A 23,251-nucleotide genomic window follows, 5' to 3' on the forward strand; every position below is an offset into this window, starting at 1 on the left:
CGTGTGTGTGTGTGGTGAATGATTGACTGACCGGTTTGTCAACTTGAATCCAATACTTTACACTTGAGCCTAGCGTGTAATTTTTTTGCACGTTTTCTCCAGTTTGCTGCAACACACTTTTCTATGACACACACACACACACACACACACACACACACACACACACACACATACACACACTACCTAGAGGCTAATACCCTGTCCAGGAACTGTCTGATCCTGCATCCTGTAATACCTGGCTGCTGCCCTCCAGTCACACTGGGATGGGTCATTCCTAGCATTTGGTGCCATTTGAGTCCCCATGACATAATTTGGTATAGTTTCTGTAAATATGGGCAAATATTATGCAAATCTCAAGTTACTTGGAGGGACTTCATTGGCAGAATTAAATCACTTAAAATGCGTTTTTTATAGTTTAACAACTCCTTCTGATAAAATGATAAAATCCTGCAAGATCTTGTATTTGGCACTGAAATGTAGGAATGTCCTGGACAGAAAAAAAAACAAATAGAATGGACCACTCATCATTGTTTGTTATTTCAATCCCCCCCTCCTCCTTTTCCTCTCCTCCTCCTCCTCCTCCTCCTCTCTTTCTGGGTGTGTCATTATTGGGTCTACTGTCCTCACATTTCAAATATATTCTGATTTCCTGAACGCACTCCAACACAGACCCCCGACACACACCTGATGCTACAGACAATGCCCTTGTGTGAAGAGACAGTTGGATACGGTTCATAAGAGGGAGAACTGAGGACAGAAGAGAGGAAGCAACAGAAGAGACAAAGACACTTCAACGGTGGCAGTTTTTTGGACTTGTTCCTGACGGATGAATGACACTACAGCAACAATTATGAGAGGCCGTTTAGGAAATAATTCATATTTGCTCTCATAATGTTACATCATACTCTCTTACAAACACTACTATAGTCACGCACACTTACTACTATAGTTACACACACTTACTATCATACTCTCTCACAAACACTACTATAGACACGCACACTTACTACTATAGTTACACACACTTACTATCATACTCTCTCACAAACACTACTATAGTCACACACACTTACTATCATACTCTCTCACAAACACTACTATAGTCACGCACACTTACTACTATAGTCACACACACATACTACTATAGTTACACACACTTACTATCATACTCTCTCACAAACACTACTATAGTTACACACACTTACTATCATACTCTCTCACAAAACACTGCTATAGTCACACACACTTACTACTATAGTTACGCACACTTACTATCATACTCTCTCACAAACACTACTATAGTCACGCACACTTACTACTATAGTCACACACACTTACTATCATACTCTCTCACAAACACTACTATAGTCACACACACTTACTATCATACTCTCTCACAAACACTGCTATAGTCACGCACACTTACTACTATAGTTACACACACTTACTATCATACTCTCTCACAAACACTACTATAGTCACGCACACTTACTACTATAGTCAAACACACATACTACTATAGTTACACACACTTACTATCATACTCTCTCACAAACACTACTATAGTCACGCACACTTACTACTATAGTTACACACACTTACTATCATACTCTCTCACAAACACTACTATAGTCACACACACTTACTATCATACTCTCTCACAAACACTGCTATAGTCACGCACACTTACTACTATAGTTACACACACTTACTATCATACTCTCTCACAAACACTACTATAGTCACGCACACTTACTACTATAGTTACACACTTACTATCATACTCTCTCACAAACACTGCTATAGTCACGCACACTTACTACTATAGTTACACACACTTACTATCATACTCTCTCACAAACACTACTATAGTCACACACACTTACTATCATACTCTCTCACAAACACTGCTATAGTCACGCACACTTACTACTATAGTTACACACACTTACTATCATACTCTCTCACAAACACTACTATAGTCACGCACACTTACTACTATAGTCACACACACATACTACTATAGTTACACACACTTACTATCATACTCTCTCACAAACACTACTATAGTTACACACACTTACTATCATACTCTCTCACAAACACTGCTATAGTCACGCACACTTACTACTAAGTTACGCACACTTACTATCATACTCTCTCACAAACACTACTATAGTCACGCACACTTACTACTATAGTCACACACACTTACTATCATACTCTCTCACAAACACTACTATAGTCACACACACTTACTACTATAGTTACACACACTTACTATCAATACTATCTCACAAACACTACTATAGTCACGCACACTTACTACTATAGTCACACACACTTACTATCATACTCTCTCACAAACACTACTATAGTCACACACACTTACTACTATAGTCACACACACATACTACTATAGTTACACACACTTACTATCATAATTTCTCACAAAACACTACTATAGTCACGCACACTTACTACTATAGTTACACACACTTACTATCAAACTCTCTCAACAAACACTACTATAGTCACACACACTTACTATCATACTCTCTCACAAACACTGTTATAGTCACGCACACTTACTACTATAGTTACACACACTTACTATCATACTCTCTCACAAACACTACTATAGTCACGCACACTTACTACTATAGTTACACACACTTACTATCATACTCTCTCACAAACACTACTATAGTCACACACACTTACTATCATACTCTCTCACAAACACTGCTATAGTCACGCACACTTACTACTATAGTTACACACACTTACTATCATACTCTCTCACAAACACTACTATAGTCAACGCACACTTACTACTATAGTCACACACACATACTACTATAGTTACACACACTTACTATCATACTCTCTCACAAACACTACTATAGTTACACACACTTACTATCATACTCTCTCACAAACACTGCTATAGTCACGCACACTTACTACTATAGTTACGCACACTTACTATCATACTCTCTCACAAACACTACTATAGTCACGCACACTTACTACTATAGTCACACACACTTACTATCATACTCTCTCACAAACACTACTATAGTCACACACACTTACTACTATAGTTACACACACTTACTATCATACTATCTCACAAACACTACTATAGTCACGCACACGTACTACTATAGTCACACACACTTACTATCATACTCTCTCACAAACACTACTATAGTCACACACACTTACTATCATACTCTCTCACAAACACTGCTATAGTCACGCACACTTACTACTATAGTTACACACACTTACTATCATACTCTCTCACAAACACTACTATAGTCACGCACACTTACTACTATAGTCACACACACATACTACTATAGTTACACACACTTACTATCATACTCTCTCACAAACACTACTATAGTCACACACACTTACTATCATACTCTCTCACAAACACTGCTATAGTCACGCACACTTACTACTATAGTTACACACACTTACTATCATACTCTCTCACAAACACTACTATAGTCACGCACACTTACTACTATAGTTACACACACTTACTATCATACTCTCTCACAAACACTGCTATAGTCACGCACACTTACTACTATAGTTACACACACTTACTATCATACTCTCTCACAAACACTACTATAGTCACACACACTTACTATCATACTCTCTCACAAACACTGCTATAGTCACGCACACTTACTACTATAGTTACACACACTTACTATCATACTCTCTCACAAACACTACTATAGTCACGCACACTTACTACTATAGTCACACACACATACTACTATAGTTACACACACTTACTATCATACTCTCTCACAAACACTACTATAGTCACACACACTTACTATCATACTCTCTCACAAACACTGCTATAGTCACGCACACTTACTACTATAGTTACACACACTTACTATCATACTCTCTCACAAACACTACTATAGTCACGCACACTTATTACTATAGTTACACACACTTACTATCATACTCTCTCACAAACACTGCTATAGTCACGCACACTTACTACTATAGTTACACACACTTACTATCATACTCTCTCACAAACACTACTATAGTCACACACACTTACTATCATACTCTCTCACAAACACTGCTATAGTCACACACACTTACTACTATAGTTACACACACTTACTATCATACTCTCTCACAAACACTACTATAGTCACGCACACTTACTACTATAGTCACACACATACTACTATAGTTACACACACTATCATACTCTCTCACAAACACTACTATAGTTACACACACTTACTATCATACTCTCTCACAAACACTGCTATAGTCACGCACACTTACTACTATAGTTACGCACACTTACTATCATACTCTCTCACAAACACTACTATAGTCACGCACACTTACTACTATAGTCACACACTTACTATCATACTCTCTCACAAACACTACTATAGTCACACACACTTACTACTATAGTTACACACACTTACTATCATACTATCTCACAAACACTACTATAGTCACGCACACTTACTACTATAGTCACACACACTTACTATCATACTCTCTCACAAACACTGCTATAGTCACGCACACTTACTACTATAGTTACACACACTTACTATCATACTCTCTCACAAACACTACTATAGTCACGCACACTTACTACTATAGTCACACACACATACTACTATAGTTACACACACTTACTATCATACTCTCTCACAAACACTGCTATAGTCACACACACTTACTACTATAGTTACACACACTTACTATCATACTCTCTCACAAACACTACTATAGTCACACACACTTACTACTATAGTTACACACACTTACTATCATACTCTCTCACAAACACTACTATAGTTACACACACTTACTATCATACTCTCTCACAAACACTACTATAGTCACGCACACTTACTACTATAGTCACACACACTATCATACTCTCTCACAAACACTACTATAGTCACGCACACTTACTACTATAGTTACACACACTTACTATCATACTCTCTCACAAACACTACTATAGTTACACACACTTACTATCATACTCTCTCACAAACACTACTATAGTCACGCACACTTACTACTATAGTCACACACACTATCATACTCTCTCACAAACACTACTATAGTCACACACACTTACTATCATACTCTCTCACAAACACTGCTATAGTCACGCACACTTACTACTATAGTTACACACACTTACTATCATACTCTCTCACAAACACTACTATAGTCACGCACACTTACTACTATAGTCACACACACATACTACTATAGTTACGCACACTTACTATCATACTCTCTCACAAACACTACTATAGTCACACACACTTACTACTATAGTTACACACACTTACTATCATACTCTCTCACAAACACTACTATAGTTACACACACTTACTATCATACTCTCTCACAAACACTACTATAGTCACGCACACTTACTACTATAGTCACACACACTATCATACTCTCTCACAAACACTACTATAGTCACGCACACTTACTACTATAGTTACACACACTTACTATCATACTCTCTCACAAACACTACTATAGTTACACACACTTACTATCATACTCTCTCACAAACACTACTATAGTCACGCACACTTACTACTATAGTCACACACACTATCATACTCTCTCACAAACACTACTATAGTCACGCACACTTACTACTATAGTCACACACACTATCATACTCTCTCACAAACACTACTATAGTCACGCACACTTACTACTATAGTTACACACACTTACTATCATACTCTCTCACAAACACTACTATAGTTACACACACTTACTATCATACTCTCTCACAAACACTACTATAGTCACGCACACTTACTACTATAGTCACACACACTTACTATCATACTCTCTCACAAACACTACTATAGTCACACACACATACTATCATACTCTCTTACACGCTATTATGGATGAACAACATAATAGTGAATGTATGAGAGAATAATATGTGATCTGTGTGAGTATAGTAGTATGTGTGAGAGAGTTTGATAGAAACGGAAGTCAACTTGAATTTTCAGTTTCTGATTGGCTCATCACGGGTGTAGGTACCAGATGTGTCTCTCCAGCGGGATCTCAAGGACAATGTCCCGCCTCCTCTAAGATGATCAATTTGCATGGATGTATACAGTCTATGATGTTAACATGTGAAAATGGTCGACCGGGACCGTGTCAATGAGGCAATTGGACTTTTAAATAACATTTTAACCCGTTCCGATGTGATAACCACAATGTCGGAAATGTCTAACCGTAATCAACAGCCCTCACGTAGCGCGGTCGATGTGGAAATGCGGCGGGTCAAGGAGGAGCAGGGCTGGACTGGCCATCGGGCATTTCGGGCATTTGCCCGAAGGGCCGATGGCGATTTTGGGCCGAGCCTTTTTTTTATTTTTTTTTTACTTATGGTACTAGTGTTAGTAATGGTATTAGTCATGATACATATTCAGTGTTTCCCACACATTGAATGGACTTAACTAGCGGCTCTAATGATAGGCCTAAACAGGAGGGCAGCAGCGCTTATTATAAGGGGAAATCCTCGCGGCTGGTTTGGTTCATCAATGTTCTGTTTCCCCCGTCGCCATGGCAAGGCGTCCCCCGCGCTGACCCCCCTTAGCTGCGCGAGTTTGACAGTGCGTGCGCGTATGTCAAAACCAAAACACCAAGGAAGGCTGAGGAATAGTCACCCACTTATATTAACAATTATAATAAAGAGCAAAGTGTCCGGCCCGTGCGGACCCAGTGACACTATGCAATAACCTGCTGAAATAAAGAGTTCTGTAAAGTTGGAAATATATTCACAGATTCGGGATCAATAAATCTGAAGAGAAACGTTTTCAAACACAAATGATGCCTCTTCCCCACCGTAATACCATAGACTACGAGCTACAAGGACCGAAACACAGATTTTTTACATAAATAAGCCGTCTGGTCTGGACGGAGAACATTGATCTATATGCGCAGCCGGCAGCCGGGCGAGTGCGCAGGGACCGTCTGCAAATTACAAGACAAAAGCAAGACGCTGCAAACAAAAATCATTAACTCCACTGTTATACAATATTGTTTTCCTCTTGTGCACCACTTGCTGTAGTGCTGTTGTTTTTTGTTGTTGATCAAAATATTCTCCAGGGGCATTCAATTAAATAAATCGTTGATATTGGACTTATTTTCTTTCAAGCGTACATTTTTATCTGTCCCTCAACACAGGCTATGACTACTGCTACTATCTGCTACTACAACCAACTACCACTGGTAGTACTAATCATTACAGTAATAATACTTCAAATAATAGCAGCAACAATAATAACATTTGCAGATAAAATAATGTTTAGTGATCCAATGAAAAAAAACAGACAATTTGGCCCGCGACTTGGCAACCTGGGCATAATTTGGCCCTCAGTGTTTTAGTCATTTTTGTTTTCGTCTTTTCTTGAATGCTTCAACTCCTCAACCCCATTTAGTATGTCAACATTTTGTATTAGTACCAGCAGTTTGTAAGAAATTGGTCAGTGATTAATGTCATATTTTGGTTCTCAAAATTCACCAAATTGATGCATTAAAATGAAATCTATTAACATTTTTCTCCCGGGGGGGGGGGGGGGGGGGGCATGCCCCCGGACCCCCCTAGAAGATCACAAGACACCCCACGATAGAATCCTGTGGGAAACACTGCTATTGGTACACAAAACTGGTAGATCGGCCCCTTAGTCATGATTGATTCTGGGCTGGACCAATTACAGCAGATGGGCAGTGCCCGACAGTGTACAAGCATTGTCACAAAAAAGTTTGTTCATAGGCTTCATTGTCTTTCCATCGATACCTGGTGGGCCAGTCTCGGTTGAAAATGCCCGGGACAATTTTTGGTCCCAGTCCAGCCCTGTTGGTGGGCCTCTTGAAGTCAACATTTCCCTTTGGCTCATTTGCAGTGATCTTGAGTTTTGAAATGAATGAATTTATGATGGAACAAAAACATAAATGTAGGGCCTCCAGTGTTACAAAGCTCTCTTGATCGACACCTCCTTCAAACTGCTGGCTAAAGAACAAAATTGTCCGTGCATATCCATTAAGCTCAAAGAAAAACCGATCCAAAATCATGCTGTCATATCCACCTCTGTCAGTTTCCCTTGCAATGTGCTGAAGGCACCTCATTGCATTAGTGAAAAAAATCCTAATACTCTCCTCATTACCATTTACTGCTAACAAAAAGTTGCTTTGAAAAAGAAGGTAAATTAGTGGAAAAATCATATTTGCAACTGCAGCTACTTACAAAATTATAAAGTTGTACTTATAAAGTTGCCTTCTTGATTTCAGTTCTCCCACACAGCTTCCATTTAGCTAGCAGTAAGCTCCCAGAGCTGTGCACCAATCAAGGAATGAGGCTTTATACTATTTCCTGTTTAAACAAACTAACTTCCTGTTTTAGTAATTTTGAGTATAATAGTGTATGTGAGAGAGTATGTGTGTGTAACTATAGTAGTAAGTGTGTGTGACTATAGCAGTGTTTGTGAGAGAGTATGATAGTATGTGTGTGTGACTATAGTAGTAAGTGTGTGTGACTATAGTAGTGTTTGTGAGAGAGTATGATAGTATGTGTGTGTGACTATAGTAGTAAGTGTGTGTGACTATAGTAGTGTTTGTGAGAGAGTATGATAGTAAGTGTGTGACTATAGTAGTGTTTGTGAGAGAGTATGATAGTAAGTGTGTGTGACTATAGTAGTGTTTGTGAGAGAGTATGATAGTAAGTGTGTGTGACTATAGTAGTGTTTGTGAGAGAGTATGATAGTAAGTGTGTGACTATAGTAGTGTTTGTGAGAGAGTATGATAGTAAGTGTGTGTGACTATAGTAGTGTTTGTGAGAGAGTATGATAGTAAGTGTGTGTGACTATAGTAGTGTTTGTGAGAGAGTATGATAGTAAGTGTGTGTGACTATAGTAGTGTTTGTGAGAGAGTATGACGGTAAGTGTGTGTGACTATAGTAGTGTTTGTGAGAGAGTATGACAGTAAGTGTGTGTAACTATAGTAGTAAGTGTGCGTGACTATAGTAGTGTTTGTGAGAGAGTATGATAGTAAGTGTGTGTAACTATAGTAGTATGTGTGTGTGACTATAGTAGTAAGTGTGCGTGACTATAGTAGTGTTTGTGAGAGAGTATGATAGTAAGTGTGTGTAACTATAGTAGTATGTGTGTGTGACTATAGTAGTAAGTGTGCGTGACTATAGTAGTGTTTGTGAGAGAGTATGAAAGTAAGTGTGTGTGTGTAACTATAGTAGTAAGTGTGTGTGACTATAGTAGTGTTTGTGAGAGAGTATGATAGTAAGTGTGTGTGACTATAGTAGTGTTTGTGAGAGAGTATGACGGTAAGTGTGTGTGACTATAGTAGTGTTTGTGTGTGACTATAGTAGTGTTTGTGAGAGAGTATGATAGTAAGTGTGTGTAACTATAGTAGTATGTGTGTGTGACTATAGTAGTGTTTGTGAGAGAGTATGATAGTAAGTGTGTGTAACTATAGTAGTATGTGTGTGTGACTATAGTAGTGTTTGTGAGAGAGTATGATAGTAAGTGTGTGTGTGTAACTATAGTAGTAAGTGTGCGTGACTATAGCAGTGTTTGTGAGAGAGTATGATAGTGTGTGTAACTATAGTAGTATATGTGCGTGACTATAGTAGTGTTTGTGAGACAGTATGATATAACATGTGAGAGCAAATATGAATTATTTCCTAAACGGCCTCTCATAAACAATGGGGAGACACGTGCATTTGTACATGCGTTGACACCTGTAAACCCACATAGACTCCGCTCATGCATTTGAAAAGCGTCAGGTAAGCAATTTCACTTAAATCATAACTTAAATTGTTAAAATAATCTGCTAATATTGGATGCCAAATTTAAGAAAATTACTTGAGTTTTTTAAATATTTTATATAGTTTGTGGATAGTGCAAACATAAAGGTTTGATACAAACAATTCAACACTTTTTTTCACTGTTTTGAGCTCAAAATCAGTGTGACACTTAAACTTGTTTTCACCAGAGAATAGACATGTTTGAGTAAACAATGTATCCTCACTAAAGGCTTTAAAATCTTCAACTTAATCCATTTTGTATGAACGTTGCTGATCAGATAAGTCTGGGAACAAAACAAAGCAGCAAAAGAATGACACAGATCGGCATTATTAGATGGATAAACATTTACATAATAGACAAATTATCTGGCGCTACACACGCCAGCTGGCAAGCCGTGTGGATCTACTTTTGATTAATGATGTTTATGTGCAGGCACTCCCTTTTTTCGCGATACAAACGGTACAGACGACAAACATTTACCTGCATAAATGTGCTTGTGCTGAAAGAATCTCATCTTTATAATCACCACTGAGCCAACTACTTGTACATCATCGGTCGATGAAGAAAAAACTGTGAGTACATGGGGAGTTATAGCTGCTTGCTTTTCCTCCACTGTTTTTAGTCTATTGTCCTATTTTAAACATTTTAGCCTAAATGTCACATTTTGTTGCAGGTAACTCAATGTGCTAAATACAGTATGTGACGTGATGAAATAACATACTTTAGGCTTGTGGGAAGGTATTGAGTATTTTCAAGTCCAAGTGAAGTCTTAAGTCATTGGTGTGAGAGTCCGAGTCAAGTTGCAAGTCATGATGTTGTCAAGTAGAGTGCGAATGCATCAAATTTGTTACCCAAGTCCGAATTAAGACAATGTAGCGTTAAATGAATGACCATGTTGCTTTCTGTCCACTGGCTTTGTGAATAAGCAACTGGTTTCTTACAAGTTCTCAATATAACTGTATATGGCGATAATTGTCAGTGTAATACACCTGTTTTATGGATGACTGTGACATATTACATCATTTTGCATTGAAACAAAGACAAAAATGACAGTATTTTCTCCATTCTGGTGCTCTGAATTTGCATCTTTTGCACCATGTAACAAAGAACTTCCTGTAGTGTGGGATACTGTATTATCTTAATTTCAAGCTTAAAGTGAGGTGCAGTTCATTAACATCCTAAAAACACCACAAGCACCATTAACCTACATCCGAAGGTGTGAACGCGGTGAGATGCAACCCTATCTGCTGTGTCCACACCTGCCCTGCAGTCAATCCGTGAGTGTTGACAATGCCAGGAATAATATTAGATCGTTTTAGTTTACCAGCTGCAAAGGAACATTTCGGCGCAATCCTACGATTCAAACAATATGCTGTGATCATATCCATATCTGGACCGACAGGCTGCACGAAAGGTGGGACAATTTCAGAAATATGCAACGTTTTTGTTCTTGTTCACAAAGCTTGAGATTTTCAATTTGTGATATCTAGAGGAGTAGCCAACACAACAGCACAAAGGCAAATGCAACCAAAATCAAACCAAGAAGATCTCTCATTGTGATTGTATGTTCTTTTGTGTTTTCAGGAGGATGCAGGGCCTTTGCTTTTCAGGATGGTGGAGATGGACGCATCATTTCCTTCTTGTCATCTGGCTTTTACCGTTGGTAGCCACTCTGCTGAATGGTAAGTTCAAAGAAAGAAAGAAATATTTTTTTTACTACTAACCATCTGCATGAGATGTAAATAGTTACCTCACTTCAATTAAGTTGAAATTTGTGGGCATGAATTATATAATTGTCTTGCACTACTTTGTTACATAACAATGTATACGGACGCTTTGAATGGGCTTTGCTTTAATTTGGGTATCGATTATCAGAGCTTGACAGTTTCAAGAGATTATTATTAAAAGCAGTTTTCAGTTAAATACCATCGGCCTGACAAAGACACCTCGGCAGGTCGGGGCGGTGGTGTCGGAGGATCACCTCAAGGGAACTCTGACCTTCGCCCTCTGACTGGCCTTAGAGCATCAGGGGTCTGCAGCGACGTCGGCAACCCACTCCACCTGTCTCGGAAGCCCAGATGCAATAGTTTTGTCTTTAATTAGCACGTTTAGCTTTGACCAAAACCACTGACTAAACTACAACAGGTATTTAACATCCACAAAAACGGTAATCAAAGTAATATGAGTCTACAATTTGATCTTTGATCCGCTTTGATCTAAATGCGAACATCGGCATACTCACAATGACAATGCTAATTGGTATACGTTTACCAAGGGTATGGCTCATAGATGGCAACAATATAAACCAATAAACAAATGAGTGCACAGCGCATGATCTGCTACTGCTGTTTTATCAGATCTCGACTTTTAATTTAGCAAATTACTCAAGCTAATCATTGATCTGTTTGTAATTCAAATTTGTTGGTTATTAGCTTAGCATTGTACATTTTCTGTAAATAGCTCTGTTGAAGCTTAAAGTTAAAGTACGCTCACTAACACCGATGGCTTGACTCAACCCTTTTCTTTAAAGGGGCATGAATCATCAATATGTTTTATATTAACAATGGATCAAATGGCAAGGTGTGATGTGAAAGGTGTCTGTCTTGTAGACCACAGACGGTTGAGACGCAAAGCAAATTCTCAAAGCGAAGAGGATGAAATCATGACTACTGGTGTGTATTCATAAAACTTGCATGTTGTGTGTATTTGTCCGAGTGAACATGTGTATTTGTATGTGCTGTATTTAGAGAAGAGAGAGAAGTACTGCTGTATTTAGAGAAGAGAGAGAAGTACTCAGAGGACATTAAAACAGTTTAAAGTTTTTGTGAATTCAAGACATATAAGTGCATTTCAAATAAAACATGTTACAAAACGCAATTTTTCAAAATGTTTATTTGGTTTTCTATTTGATATTTGTGAAGTCATACCCAAAATGGTCACTATAGTTAGAGTTGAAAAAACAAGAGAGAGAAAGATCTCTGCTTCCTTCTCATTATGACTTTAAATCCTTCTTTATCTCACAACAACATCAGCACCTGTTGATTTGACCAAGGTCACAGTTGAGAGATGCTTATTGGTGCCATAAAACGCTATATGCTGAATCACGTTATGTAATCAAATTATGAAAAGATCTAATTTTTAGAGTTTTGTCCATCATTTTGAAAGGTTATGGTAATAAAGTAATGTTAGTTCTTTCAATTTTGCCTTGCATTTTTTTTTTGGCCTTGATTTGTATCAAAAACATTGTAGTGTCTATAAGCAACAAAAGGTAGCAGAAATAAGTATAATTAAAAATGATTTTGAAGTTTTGTGCCATATTCCTGTCTGATATGATTACTTTTGTAAAGAAGAAAAAATACTTTTAAAAATATGTTACCTTTATTCTTTTAGGGTCCACGCCAGAAAAGTGTGAGATCAGCCAATTCTCTTCCAGTTGTAAGTAAGACACATCTAACTTTTCTCCAATGCTAGTGTTTTATTTTAACATATTTGTGGCCTTACAACTGAATGTCTTTCCGCAGGTGCTTCCTTTTCGATATCCCAGGATAATACTGGTGGAAATTTCTATTTGGTGAGATTTACTTTGTTGGGGTTTCTCCTGTACCTCTAAGTTCCCACTCCTTCACCGTGTAACGCACTGTGTGTGTTTTCAATCTGTACTTCAGCACATTAGTTTTCAAATGAAACAACAGATTTGTGTAATTTTTTCGCTTACAAATTGAGTCAGAGCACGTCATTGAATTGCATGTTTTTTTTAGCTCAGTCACGGCTTACTTCATTGTTAAAGCTAAGACACCTCACCACCATGGAAGTCCATTTCTGCCAAGAAAAATAAAAAAGGTTTTAAATTATTAATAGTGATTTTCACCGCAAATATGGAAAAGCCTCCACTTCACTGTACAGCGACTATATAACTGTTCATAGCATCGTCAGTTCAGGCTGAGATTCTGAGTAACTGAAGTTCAGTCTGTTGCTGCTCTGAACTGTCTCATTACAAATGTTGGCCTACATTACCGCCGGGGTTGAGCTTAATACAGGTTGTGCTGTAATTCAACAGCCACCTATTCAAAGTTGAGATCTTTTCTTTGGCTTCGTCGGACTTTGTACTCAAGGAAGAAGCATAGCCGACGATGACTTCCATGTGCAGAGTAGCTGAAATCAAAACGCAGCCAGCACCAACTCTTATTTTTTATATACAAAAAAACTCATCAGAATGATATTTATGATATGATAATCACAAGAAGTCGATGCATGGTGGCTTAATCGCTCAGACACAGTATTTGTGTACAACTTATAGAACACTTGACATTGTATTTCTTATTTTATTTCCTAACTTCTAACGTCTTCTATTTCTGTTACATTGTACCGTATACATTGTGAAAATAGCAAAAGGCACAGAGTCAAATAGTTATACATTCTCCAGTAAAATGAAGAAACTGTATAAAAAGGGCGCCGCTTTCTACAAAGTTATTTTCATGCCGATGTGTTCTGATGCGAACACTGCAAAACATTTGTCACTGTTTTAATTCTTAAACTCTACGTGTCTTTAGCAGCCATCTCCTCCCACCTCCTCATCCTCTGTCTCTCCATCTTTCACTCCAGAAGTTCAACACATTTTATTGTAATGACACTGTTGAAGCGGAAACATATTCCTGTCACATTGACATTCACATCAGTCTGTCCCAGAAGCAAGCAACACGCATTTCACTTTAATAGAATAATATGTCTCCTATGAAGCAGGACACACAACTTCAACTTTCCTCTGTCTCCTTGCAGAAAGTAAATGGGAACTGCCATCCACAAAGCGTCACAAGGTAACAGCAAAACATTTTGTGTTCACATCTACGTGTGCTACAGTTTTCACCTCCTGACAGTGGTGTGAATACTTTGTTTCCATTCAAACAAGCTGTGATGTGCGGTTGACGTTCAGCTCCACCACCTCGATGTGTAAACCACAGTACGTTTCACACCAAGGAAACAAAAAGATGGAAGTGAAAGGTGAGGTGCAGCGAGTTGGTGCAAACTTTTCAATAAGTCAATTCACCTGTGTGCTTAGTGATGGTCACAGATTCTCCAACACTGAACATTTTAGTGTATAAAGACCGGTTTAGTCATCTTTTGAGCATATACACCACATATATCATTTATGTGTGTTTCTCAACTGATCATAATTAAAATGAGCGTTCAGCGGTGTTAACAAACTGCAACAGAAAAAAAAACATTAAAAAGTTCAAATTAGTTTAAGTTTGCAATGAATATTCTAGTTTACATTTGGACCATGTAATGTGCCTTTAAGTCAAACCCAGGTGCAAATACAAAGACACTTACACATGCAGTATTTTGCAAATATGCAAAGTGGCACCCATATTTCATATATTGTACTGCCATTTATGAAAATGAAGAGTGTGCGTCTGTTTCGATAAATGTTGTCACTATCAAGATAAAAAAAAAACTGTCTCTCACAAACAGAAGTACGATAGCAGAAAAACACAAACATTTGGATTTCTTTGCTTGTGACATAATTGTGATACTGAAGATGAATGGACCCGTCAATGGTTGCTCCTTGAATAAACTTCTTCAACAAGTCAATGACAGGAACAGTGGCATAACAAACAAAAATGTATATTATGTATATGTAGGTGTGTGTATATATATATATATATATATATATATATATATATAAATATATAAAATTACATTAATTTGACAGGGACAGTACACAGATTATAAGGTGTACCAGTGTTAGTTATAAGCTAATTTACTTCTGTAGTCTCTGGGCAAGAAACAGAGAATAATATCTTTATTAAGAAATGTAAAACTGTAGTTTAACACACAAATTACAAAACAGCACATCAGCAATCAACAAGCAGCAGCACATTTAGGCAACACGCACGATTCCACAGTATTAAGGCACGTCAAGTGTTTACTTTCATCATGGCTGATTTTAGCCATGATGCCATCTTGAATTTGAATCAGTCAGGCTGCAGCGCTCTCTTATATAACTTGGCACTGAGCTCCAAAGTTTGTCGCACTAGAGAAGGTTGATCTGCTGGACTGAGTAGATCTGTGTTGTATCGCACGGTCACCTTTGTTGGTCGTCCTAGTCGGCCTCCCATTATCTGAGTGCAATTATACGATATTATATACAAACATCTTTTGTAAATTTATTATTTTTCTAAATGTATTATTAATATGCTCTGTGTCTCTTCAGTGAAGTGTTGTCATACTACTGCTGACCAATGTCGGACATTCAAACTGACTTCGGTTGACCTTGACCGAACACCGCCTAAATGGTAAATAAATGTCTGTTGGTGGGTTTACAGTCATGCATGTTGGGCACAAAAGGAACAAAGGATGTGTGTGAGGATGTTTATACTATTTATAGATGCCAGACTGGAGGGAAAATGTAAATCATAAAAGAAAATGACTACTAGTTTGCATTCAACAACAGATGGATACGAATAGAAATGTGTGCGACAACAGAGATGCACACACACACATCACATCGCATAATCTTCCTGGTGGAGATAGTAAACTGAACTCAACCACTAGCTTGTTAGACTGTCTAGAACCATCCTCAACTAGCTAAACACAGACACATCGACTGACCATACAGAAACGATTAATTTCTATCCAAATACAACGTGAGAAGACTGTCCATTGTTCATTGAGCAGCTCTAATATTTGGCCTCATATAAAAAAATGAATAAAGTATTCACTTCATACAATATTTTGCTATGTGCTCTTTTTTAGTAATGAAGTTGGAAGTGATGACGTACCTTTGACTGCCAGCTGCAAACCGGAGCATCCCACCGATAATAATAACACAAAGCAGTCTTCTGATCCGACCAACAGCAACATCACTACAACTCCTGAAGCCTCAACATCATCTGTGACCACCATTACTGAACAAACGACCATGACAACTGAAGGCACAATAGCTTTAACTACAGTTACACCTTCAACCAATCACACAGCAGAGTACAATGATACTGCAGTTACACCTTCAACCAATCACACAACAGAGTACAATGATACAGCAATTACACCTTCAAACAATCACACAGCAGAGTACAATGAAACTGCAGTTACACCTTTAACCAAGCACACAGCAGAGTACAATGATACATCAGTTACACCTTCAAACAATCACACAGCAGAGTACAATGAAACTGCAGTTACACCTTTAACCAATCACACAGCAGAGGACAATGAAATGGCCTTCACACCTTCAACCAATCACACAACCAAGTACAATGGTACTGCAGTTACACCTTCAACCAATCACACAGCAGAGTACAATGATACAGCAGTTACACCTCCAACCAATCACACAGCAGAGTACAATGAAACTGCAGTTACACCTTCAACCAATCACACAGCAGAGTACAAAGAAACGGCCTTTACACCTTCAACCAATCACACAACAGAGTACGATGAAACTGCAGTTACACCTTCAACCAATCACACAACCAAGTACAATGATATTGCAGTTACACCTTCAACCAATCGCAAAGCAGAGTACAATAAAACAGCCTTTACACCATCAACCAATCACACAACAGACTACAATGAAACTGCAGTTACACCTTCAACCAGTCACACAGCAGAGTACAATGAAACTGCAGTTACACTTTAAACCAATCACACAGCAGAGTACAATGAAACAGCAGCTACACCTTCAACCAATCACACAGCAGAGTACAATGACACGGCCTTTACACCTTCAACCAATCACACAACCGAGTACAATGAAACTGCAGTTACACCTTCAACCAATTACACAATAGACTACAATGAAACTGCAGTTACACCTTCAACCAATCACACAACCAAGTACAATGATACTGCAGTTACACCTTCAACCAATCACACAGCAGAGTACAATGAAATGGCCTTTACACCTTCAACCAATCACACAACCAAGTACAATGGTACTGCAGTTACACCTTCAACCAATCACACAACAGAGTACAATGATACAGCAGTTATACCTCCAACCAATCACACAGCAGAGTACAATGAAACTGCAGTTACACCTTCAACCAATCACACAGCAGAGTACAAAGAAACGGCCTTTACACCTTCAACCAATCACACAACAGAGTACAATGAAACTGCAGTTACACCTTCAACCAATCGCACAGCAGAGTACAATAAAACAACCTTTACACCTTCAACCAATCACACAACAGACTACAATGAAACTGCAGTTACACCTTCAACCAATCACACAGCAAAGTACAATGAAACTGCAGTTACACTTTCAACCAATCAATCAGCAGAGTACAATGATACAGCAGTTACACCTTCAACCAATCACACAGCAGAGTACAATGAAACTGCAGTTACACTTTCAAGCAATCACACAGCAGAGTACAATGAAACTGCAGTTACACCTTCAACCAATCACACAACCAAGTACAATGATACTGCAGTTACACCTTCAACCAATCACACAACCAAGTACAATGGTACTGCTGTTACACCTTCAACCAATCACACAGCAGAGTACAATGGAACTGCAGTTACACCTTTAACCAATCACACAGCAGAGTACAATGGAACTGCAGTTACACCTTCAACCAATCACACAACCAAGTACAATGATACTGCAGTTACACCTTCAACCAATCACACAACAGAGTACAATGATACAGCAGTTACACCTCCAACCAATCACACAGCAGAGTACAATGAAACTGCAGTTACACCTTCAACCAATCACACAGCAGAGTACAAAGAAACGGCCTTTACACCTTCAACCAATCACACAACAGAGTACAATGAAACTGCAGTTACACCTTCAACCAATCGCACAGCAGAGTACAATAAAACAACCTTTACACCTTCAACCAATCACACAACAGACTACAATGAAACTGCAGTTACACCTTCAACCAATCACACAGCAAAGTACAATGAAACTGCAGTTACACTTTCAACCAATCAATCAGCAGAGTACAATGATACAGCAGTTACACCTTCAACCAATCACACAGCAGAGTACAATGAAACTTCAGTTACACTTTCAAGCAATCACACAGCAGAGTACAATGCAACTGCAGTTACACCTTCAACCAATCACACAACCAAGTACAATGATACTGCAGTTACACCTTCAACCAATCACACAACCAAGTACAATGGTACTGCTGTTACACCTTCAACCAATCACACAGCAGAGTACAATGGAACTGCAGTTACACCTTTAACCAATCACACAGCAGAGTACAACCTTATAAATTTATAAGTACTTATAAGTACAATCCTAACCTTATAAATTCTACATGTGTCCAAACTAAATTCCGCAAATTCACTAGAAATAACTTGGAATCTTTCAAAACAGCCATCAGTCACCTTCCCTGGGATGAGATCCTCAGGTTGAATGATGTTGATGCAGCCTATAATTTATTTTTAGTATTTATTAATTCTGCTTTAGAAGCATCTTTTCCCTTGTTCAACCCTAAATCTAAAACTAATTCTTCTAAGGGGAAACCATGGATTACTGAAGACCTAAAGAAACGCTCCCGTAAAAAAAACAAACTTTATAGGAAAACCATTACTAATCCCACCCCTTTGAATATTGAAATTTACAAGAAATATAAAAATAAATTTACAGCTGTTCTAAGAAAAACAAAAAAAAAGTATTATGCAGTAAAATTCATCCAGGCCTCTAACGACATCAAGTCAACCTGGAACCTTATTAATCACCTGCTCAACCGTAAAAAATTATCAGCTGCATCACCAACATTAATGCATGCGAATGTGGGGACGTTTGCAAGCCCCGACGAAATAGCAAATGGCTTTAACAATTTTTTTGTTAATGTTGGCTCTGTCCTGGCATCAAGTTTCTCTGATGCTGGTGAGAACCCCTGTTGTTTTATTAAGGGGCAATATCCTTCTTTTAACACCTTCGATCCTCCAACTATACAAGAGGTCCATAATATCATCTTGGAATTAAAGAACTCAGCCCCAGGCCACGATGGCATAAAGAGCATCTTGATTAAAGAAACTATTGATCTTTTAGTTCCTCCTTTAACCCATATTCTTTCCTTATCACTGCAATCTGGTAATATTCCACATGATTTAAAAATAGCTAAAGTCACTCCTATTTTTAAAACGGGCAATACTGACAATTTTGGAAATTATCGACCTATATCCATCCTGCCCTGTATTTCTAAATTACTGGAGAAATTAGTTTACTCTAGAATATTGAAGCACCTACAAGAAAATAATATTTTACATGATCACCAGTATGGATTTCGTAAAAAACATTCTACGGAGCATGCATTACTTCAGTTAACTAATATTATTTCATCTGCTATGGACCAGAAAAAATTTGCCCTTGGGGTCTTTCTAGACTTAACTAAGGCATTCGATACTGTCAATCACAATATTTTGATTGCCAAATTAAATAGATACGGTGTGGAGGATATTGCCCTGAATTGGTTTAAAAATTATTTATTGAATAGGCAACAATATGTGACATTTAATGGCCACTCCTCTGCCAAGTCCAGTATTCTACACGGGGTGCCTCAAGGCTCTATTTTGGGCCCTTTATTAGTTTTGATTTATATAAACGATTTAGCTTTATCTTGTAAATATTTCTTTCCTGTGTTATTTGCTGATGACACTACCCTCATAGCAACTCATAATAATTTTAATTATCTGATTGATTCTGTGAACAATGATTTATCTTCAATTTCAAAATGGTTTCAACTGAATAAACTAACACTCAATGTGAAGAAATGTAACTTTATAATCTTTTGCAATATTAACAAGTCTTATCCTAAAGATCAAGCTAAATTATACATTAATGGAATAGAAATGACCCAAGTCAAAACTACCAAATTCCTCGGAATATTGGTTGATGAAAGACTTGATTGGACAAATCACTATTGTCCTTATTTGTTACCGAATTACTTTGCACTTTATCTCTCTATTTTTTTCTCATTTCTGTTTTCTTTTGCTCACATAACATTGACCATGTATGCACTTTATCTCCTTTTTATGTTTATTTGTTAGCCATTGAAATTTGTCTTGTTGTAATTTGTTATAGGGGTGGAACCTATGTACAAGCCAACCGGCTTCGTTCCCTCCTTGCACCATTGAAATTTGTGTGCTAAATAAATAAACTCAAACTCAACTCAATGGAACTGCAGTTACACCTTCAACCAATCACACAGCAGAGTACAATGAAACAGCCTTTACACGTTCAACCAATAACACAACAGAGTACAATGAAACTGCAGTTACACCTTAACCAATCACACAGCAGAGGACAATGATACTGCAGTTACACCTTCAACCAATCACACAACCAAGTACAATGAAACGGCCTTTACACCTTCAACCAATCACACAACCAAGTACAATGGTACTGCAGTTACACCTTCAACCAATCACACAGCAGAGGACAATGATACTGCAGTTACACCTTCAACCAATCACACAGCAGAGTACAATGATACATCAGTTACACCTTCAACCAATCACACAGCAGAGTACAATGAAACTGCAGTTACACCTTCAACCAATCACACAGCAGAGTACAATGAAACAGCCTTTACACCTTCAACCAATTACATAATAGACTACAATGAAACTGCAGTTACACCTACAACCAATCACACAACCAAGTACAATGATACTGCAGTTACACCTACAACCAATCACACAACCACGTACAATGGTACTGCAGTTACACCTTCAACCAATCACACAGCAGAGTACAATGATACTGCAGTTACACCTTCAACCAATCACACAACCGAGTACAATGGTACTGCCATTACACCTTCAACCAATCACACAGCAGAGGACAATGATACTGCAGTTACACCTTCAATCAATCACACAACCAAGTACAATGAGGGGGGGTTTAGCTCAGGAGGTAGAGCGTTCGGCTGGCAACCGCAAGATTGCTGGTTCGATCCCCGGCTCCTCCTAGCTGAGTGCCTGGTGTCCCTGAGCAAGACACCTCACCCCAATTGCTCCTGACGAGCTGGCTGTCGCCCTGCGTGGTTGACTCCGCCGTCAGCGTGTGAATGTGTGAGTGAATGGGTGAGTGACAGTCATTACTGTAAAGCGCTTTGGAGAAAAGCGCTATATAAATGAGGCCATTTACAATGAAACAGCCTTTACACCTTCAACCAATCACACAACCAAGTACAATGGTACTGCAGTTACACCTTCAACCAATCACACAGCAGAGTACAATGATACATCAGTTACACCTTCAACCAATCACACAGCAGAGTACAATGAAACTGCAGTTACACCTTCAACCAATCACACAACAGAGTACAATGATACAGCAGTTACACCTTCAACCAATCACACAGCAGAGTACAATGAAACAGCCTTTACACCTTCAACCAATTACATAATAGACTACAATGAAACTGCAGTTACACCTACAACCAATCACACAGCAGACTACAATGAAACTGCAGTTACACCTTCAAACAATCACACAGCAGAGTACAATGAAACTGCAGTTACACTTTCAACCAATCACACAGCAGACTACAATGAAACAGCCTTTACACCTTCAACCAATCACACAACAGACTACAATGAAACTGCAGTTACACCTTCAACCAATCACACAGCAGAGTACAATGAAACTGCAGTTACACTTTCAACCAATCACACAGCAGGGTACAATGATACAGCAGTTACACCTTCAACCAATCACACAGCAGAGGACAATGAAACTGCAGTTACACTTTCAACCAATCACATAGTAGAGTACAATGATACTGCAGTTACACCTTCAACCAATCACACAACCAAGTACAATGATGCAGCAGTTACACCTTCAACCAATCACACAGCAGAGTACAATGAAACTGCAGTTACACCTTCAACCAATCACACAGCAGAGTACAATGAAACGGCCTTTACACCTTCAACCAATCACACAACCAAGTACAATAGTACTGCAGTTACACCTTCAACCAATCACACAGCAGAGTACAATGAATCGGCCTTTACACCTTCAACCAAACACACAACCAATTACAATGATACTGTAGTTACACCTTCAACCAATCACACAACAGACTACAATGAAACTGCAGTTACACTTTCAACCAATCACACAGCAGAGTACAATCATACAGCAGTTACACCTTCAACCAATCACACAGCAGAGTACAATGAAACTTCAGTTACACCTTCAACCAATCACACAGCAGAGTACAATGAAACGGCCTTCACACCTTCAACCAATCACACAACAGACTACAATGAAACTGCAGTTACACCTTCAACCAATCACACAGCAGAGTACAATGAAACTGCAGTTACACCTTCAACCAATCACACAACAGATTACA

General features: G+C 38.4%; 1 protein-coding gene across 3 annotated transcripts in view; it reads left to right on the plus strand.

Moving 5' to 3' along the window:
• The first annotated feature begins 675 nt into the window (after positions 1-675).
• Positions 676-23,251, plus strand: part of LOC311029142 (adhesion G-protein coupled receptor G2-like) — a 31,177-nt gene continuing 8,601 nt past the window's right edge. For 2 of the 3 annotated variants that reach the window (XM_084034111.1, XM_084034112.1), the window contains exons 1-10: positions 676-843; positions 9,799-9,883; positions 11,490-11,587; positions 12,515-12,577; positions 13,296-13,340; positions 13,427-13,476; positions 14,682-14,719; positions 14,812-14,903; positions 16,117-16,198; positions 16,659-16,837. In XM_084034111.1, coding sequence (XP_083890237.1) covers positions 9,864-9,883; positions 11,490-11,587; positions 12,515-12,577; positions 13,296-13,340; positions 13,427-13,476; positions 14,682-14,719; positions 14,812-14,903; positions 16,117-16,198; positions 16,659-16,837 — 667 coding nt within the window. In that variant the 5' untranslated portion in view covers positions 676-843; positions 9,799-9,863. Of the gene's footprint in view, positions 844-9,798; positions 9,884-10,108; positions 10,478-11,489; positions 11,588-12,514; positions 12,578-13,295; positions 13,341-13,426; positions 13,477-14,681; positions 14,720-14,811; positions 14,904-16,116; positions 16,199-16,658; positions 16,838-23,251 lie in introns of those variants that run through there. The other variant, XM_084034113.1, reaches the window with a different exon arrangement.

Source organism: Eutrigla gurnardus (genome assembly GCF_963514095.1).
Source record: "Eutrigla gurnardus genome assembly, chromosome: 18".
Classification (NCBI taxonomy): domain Eukaryota; kingdom Metazoa; phylum Chordata; class Actinopteri; order Perciformes; family Triglidae; genus Eutrigla; species Eutrigla gurnardus.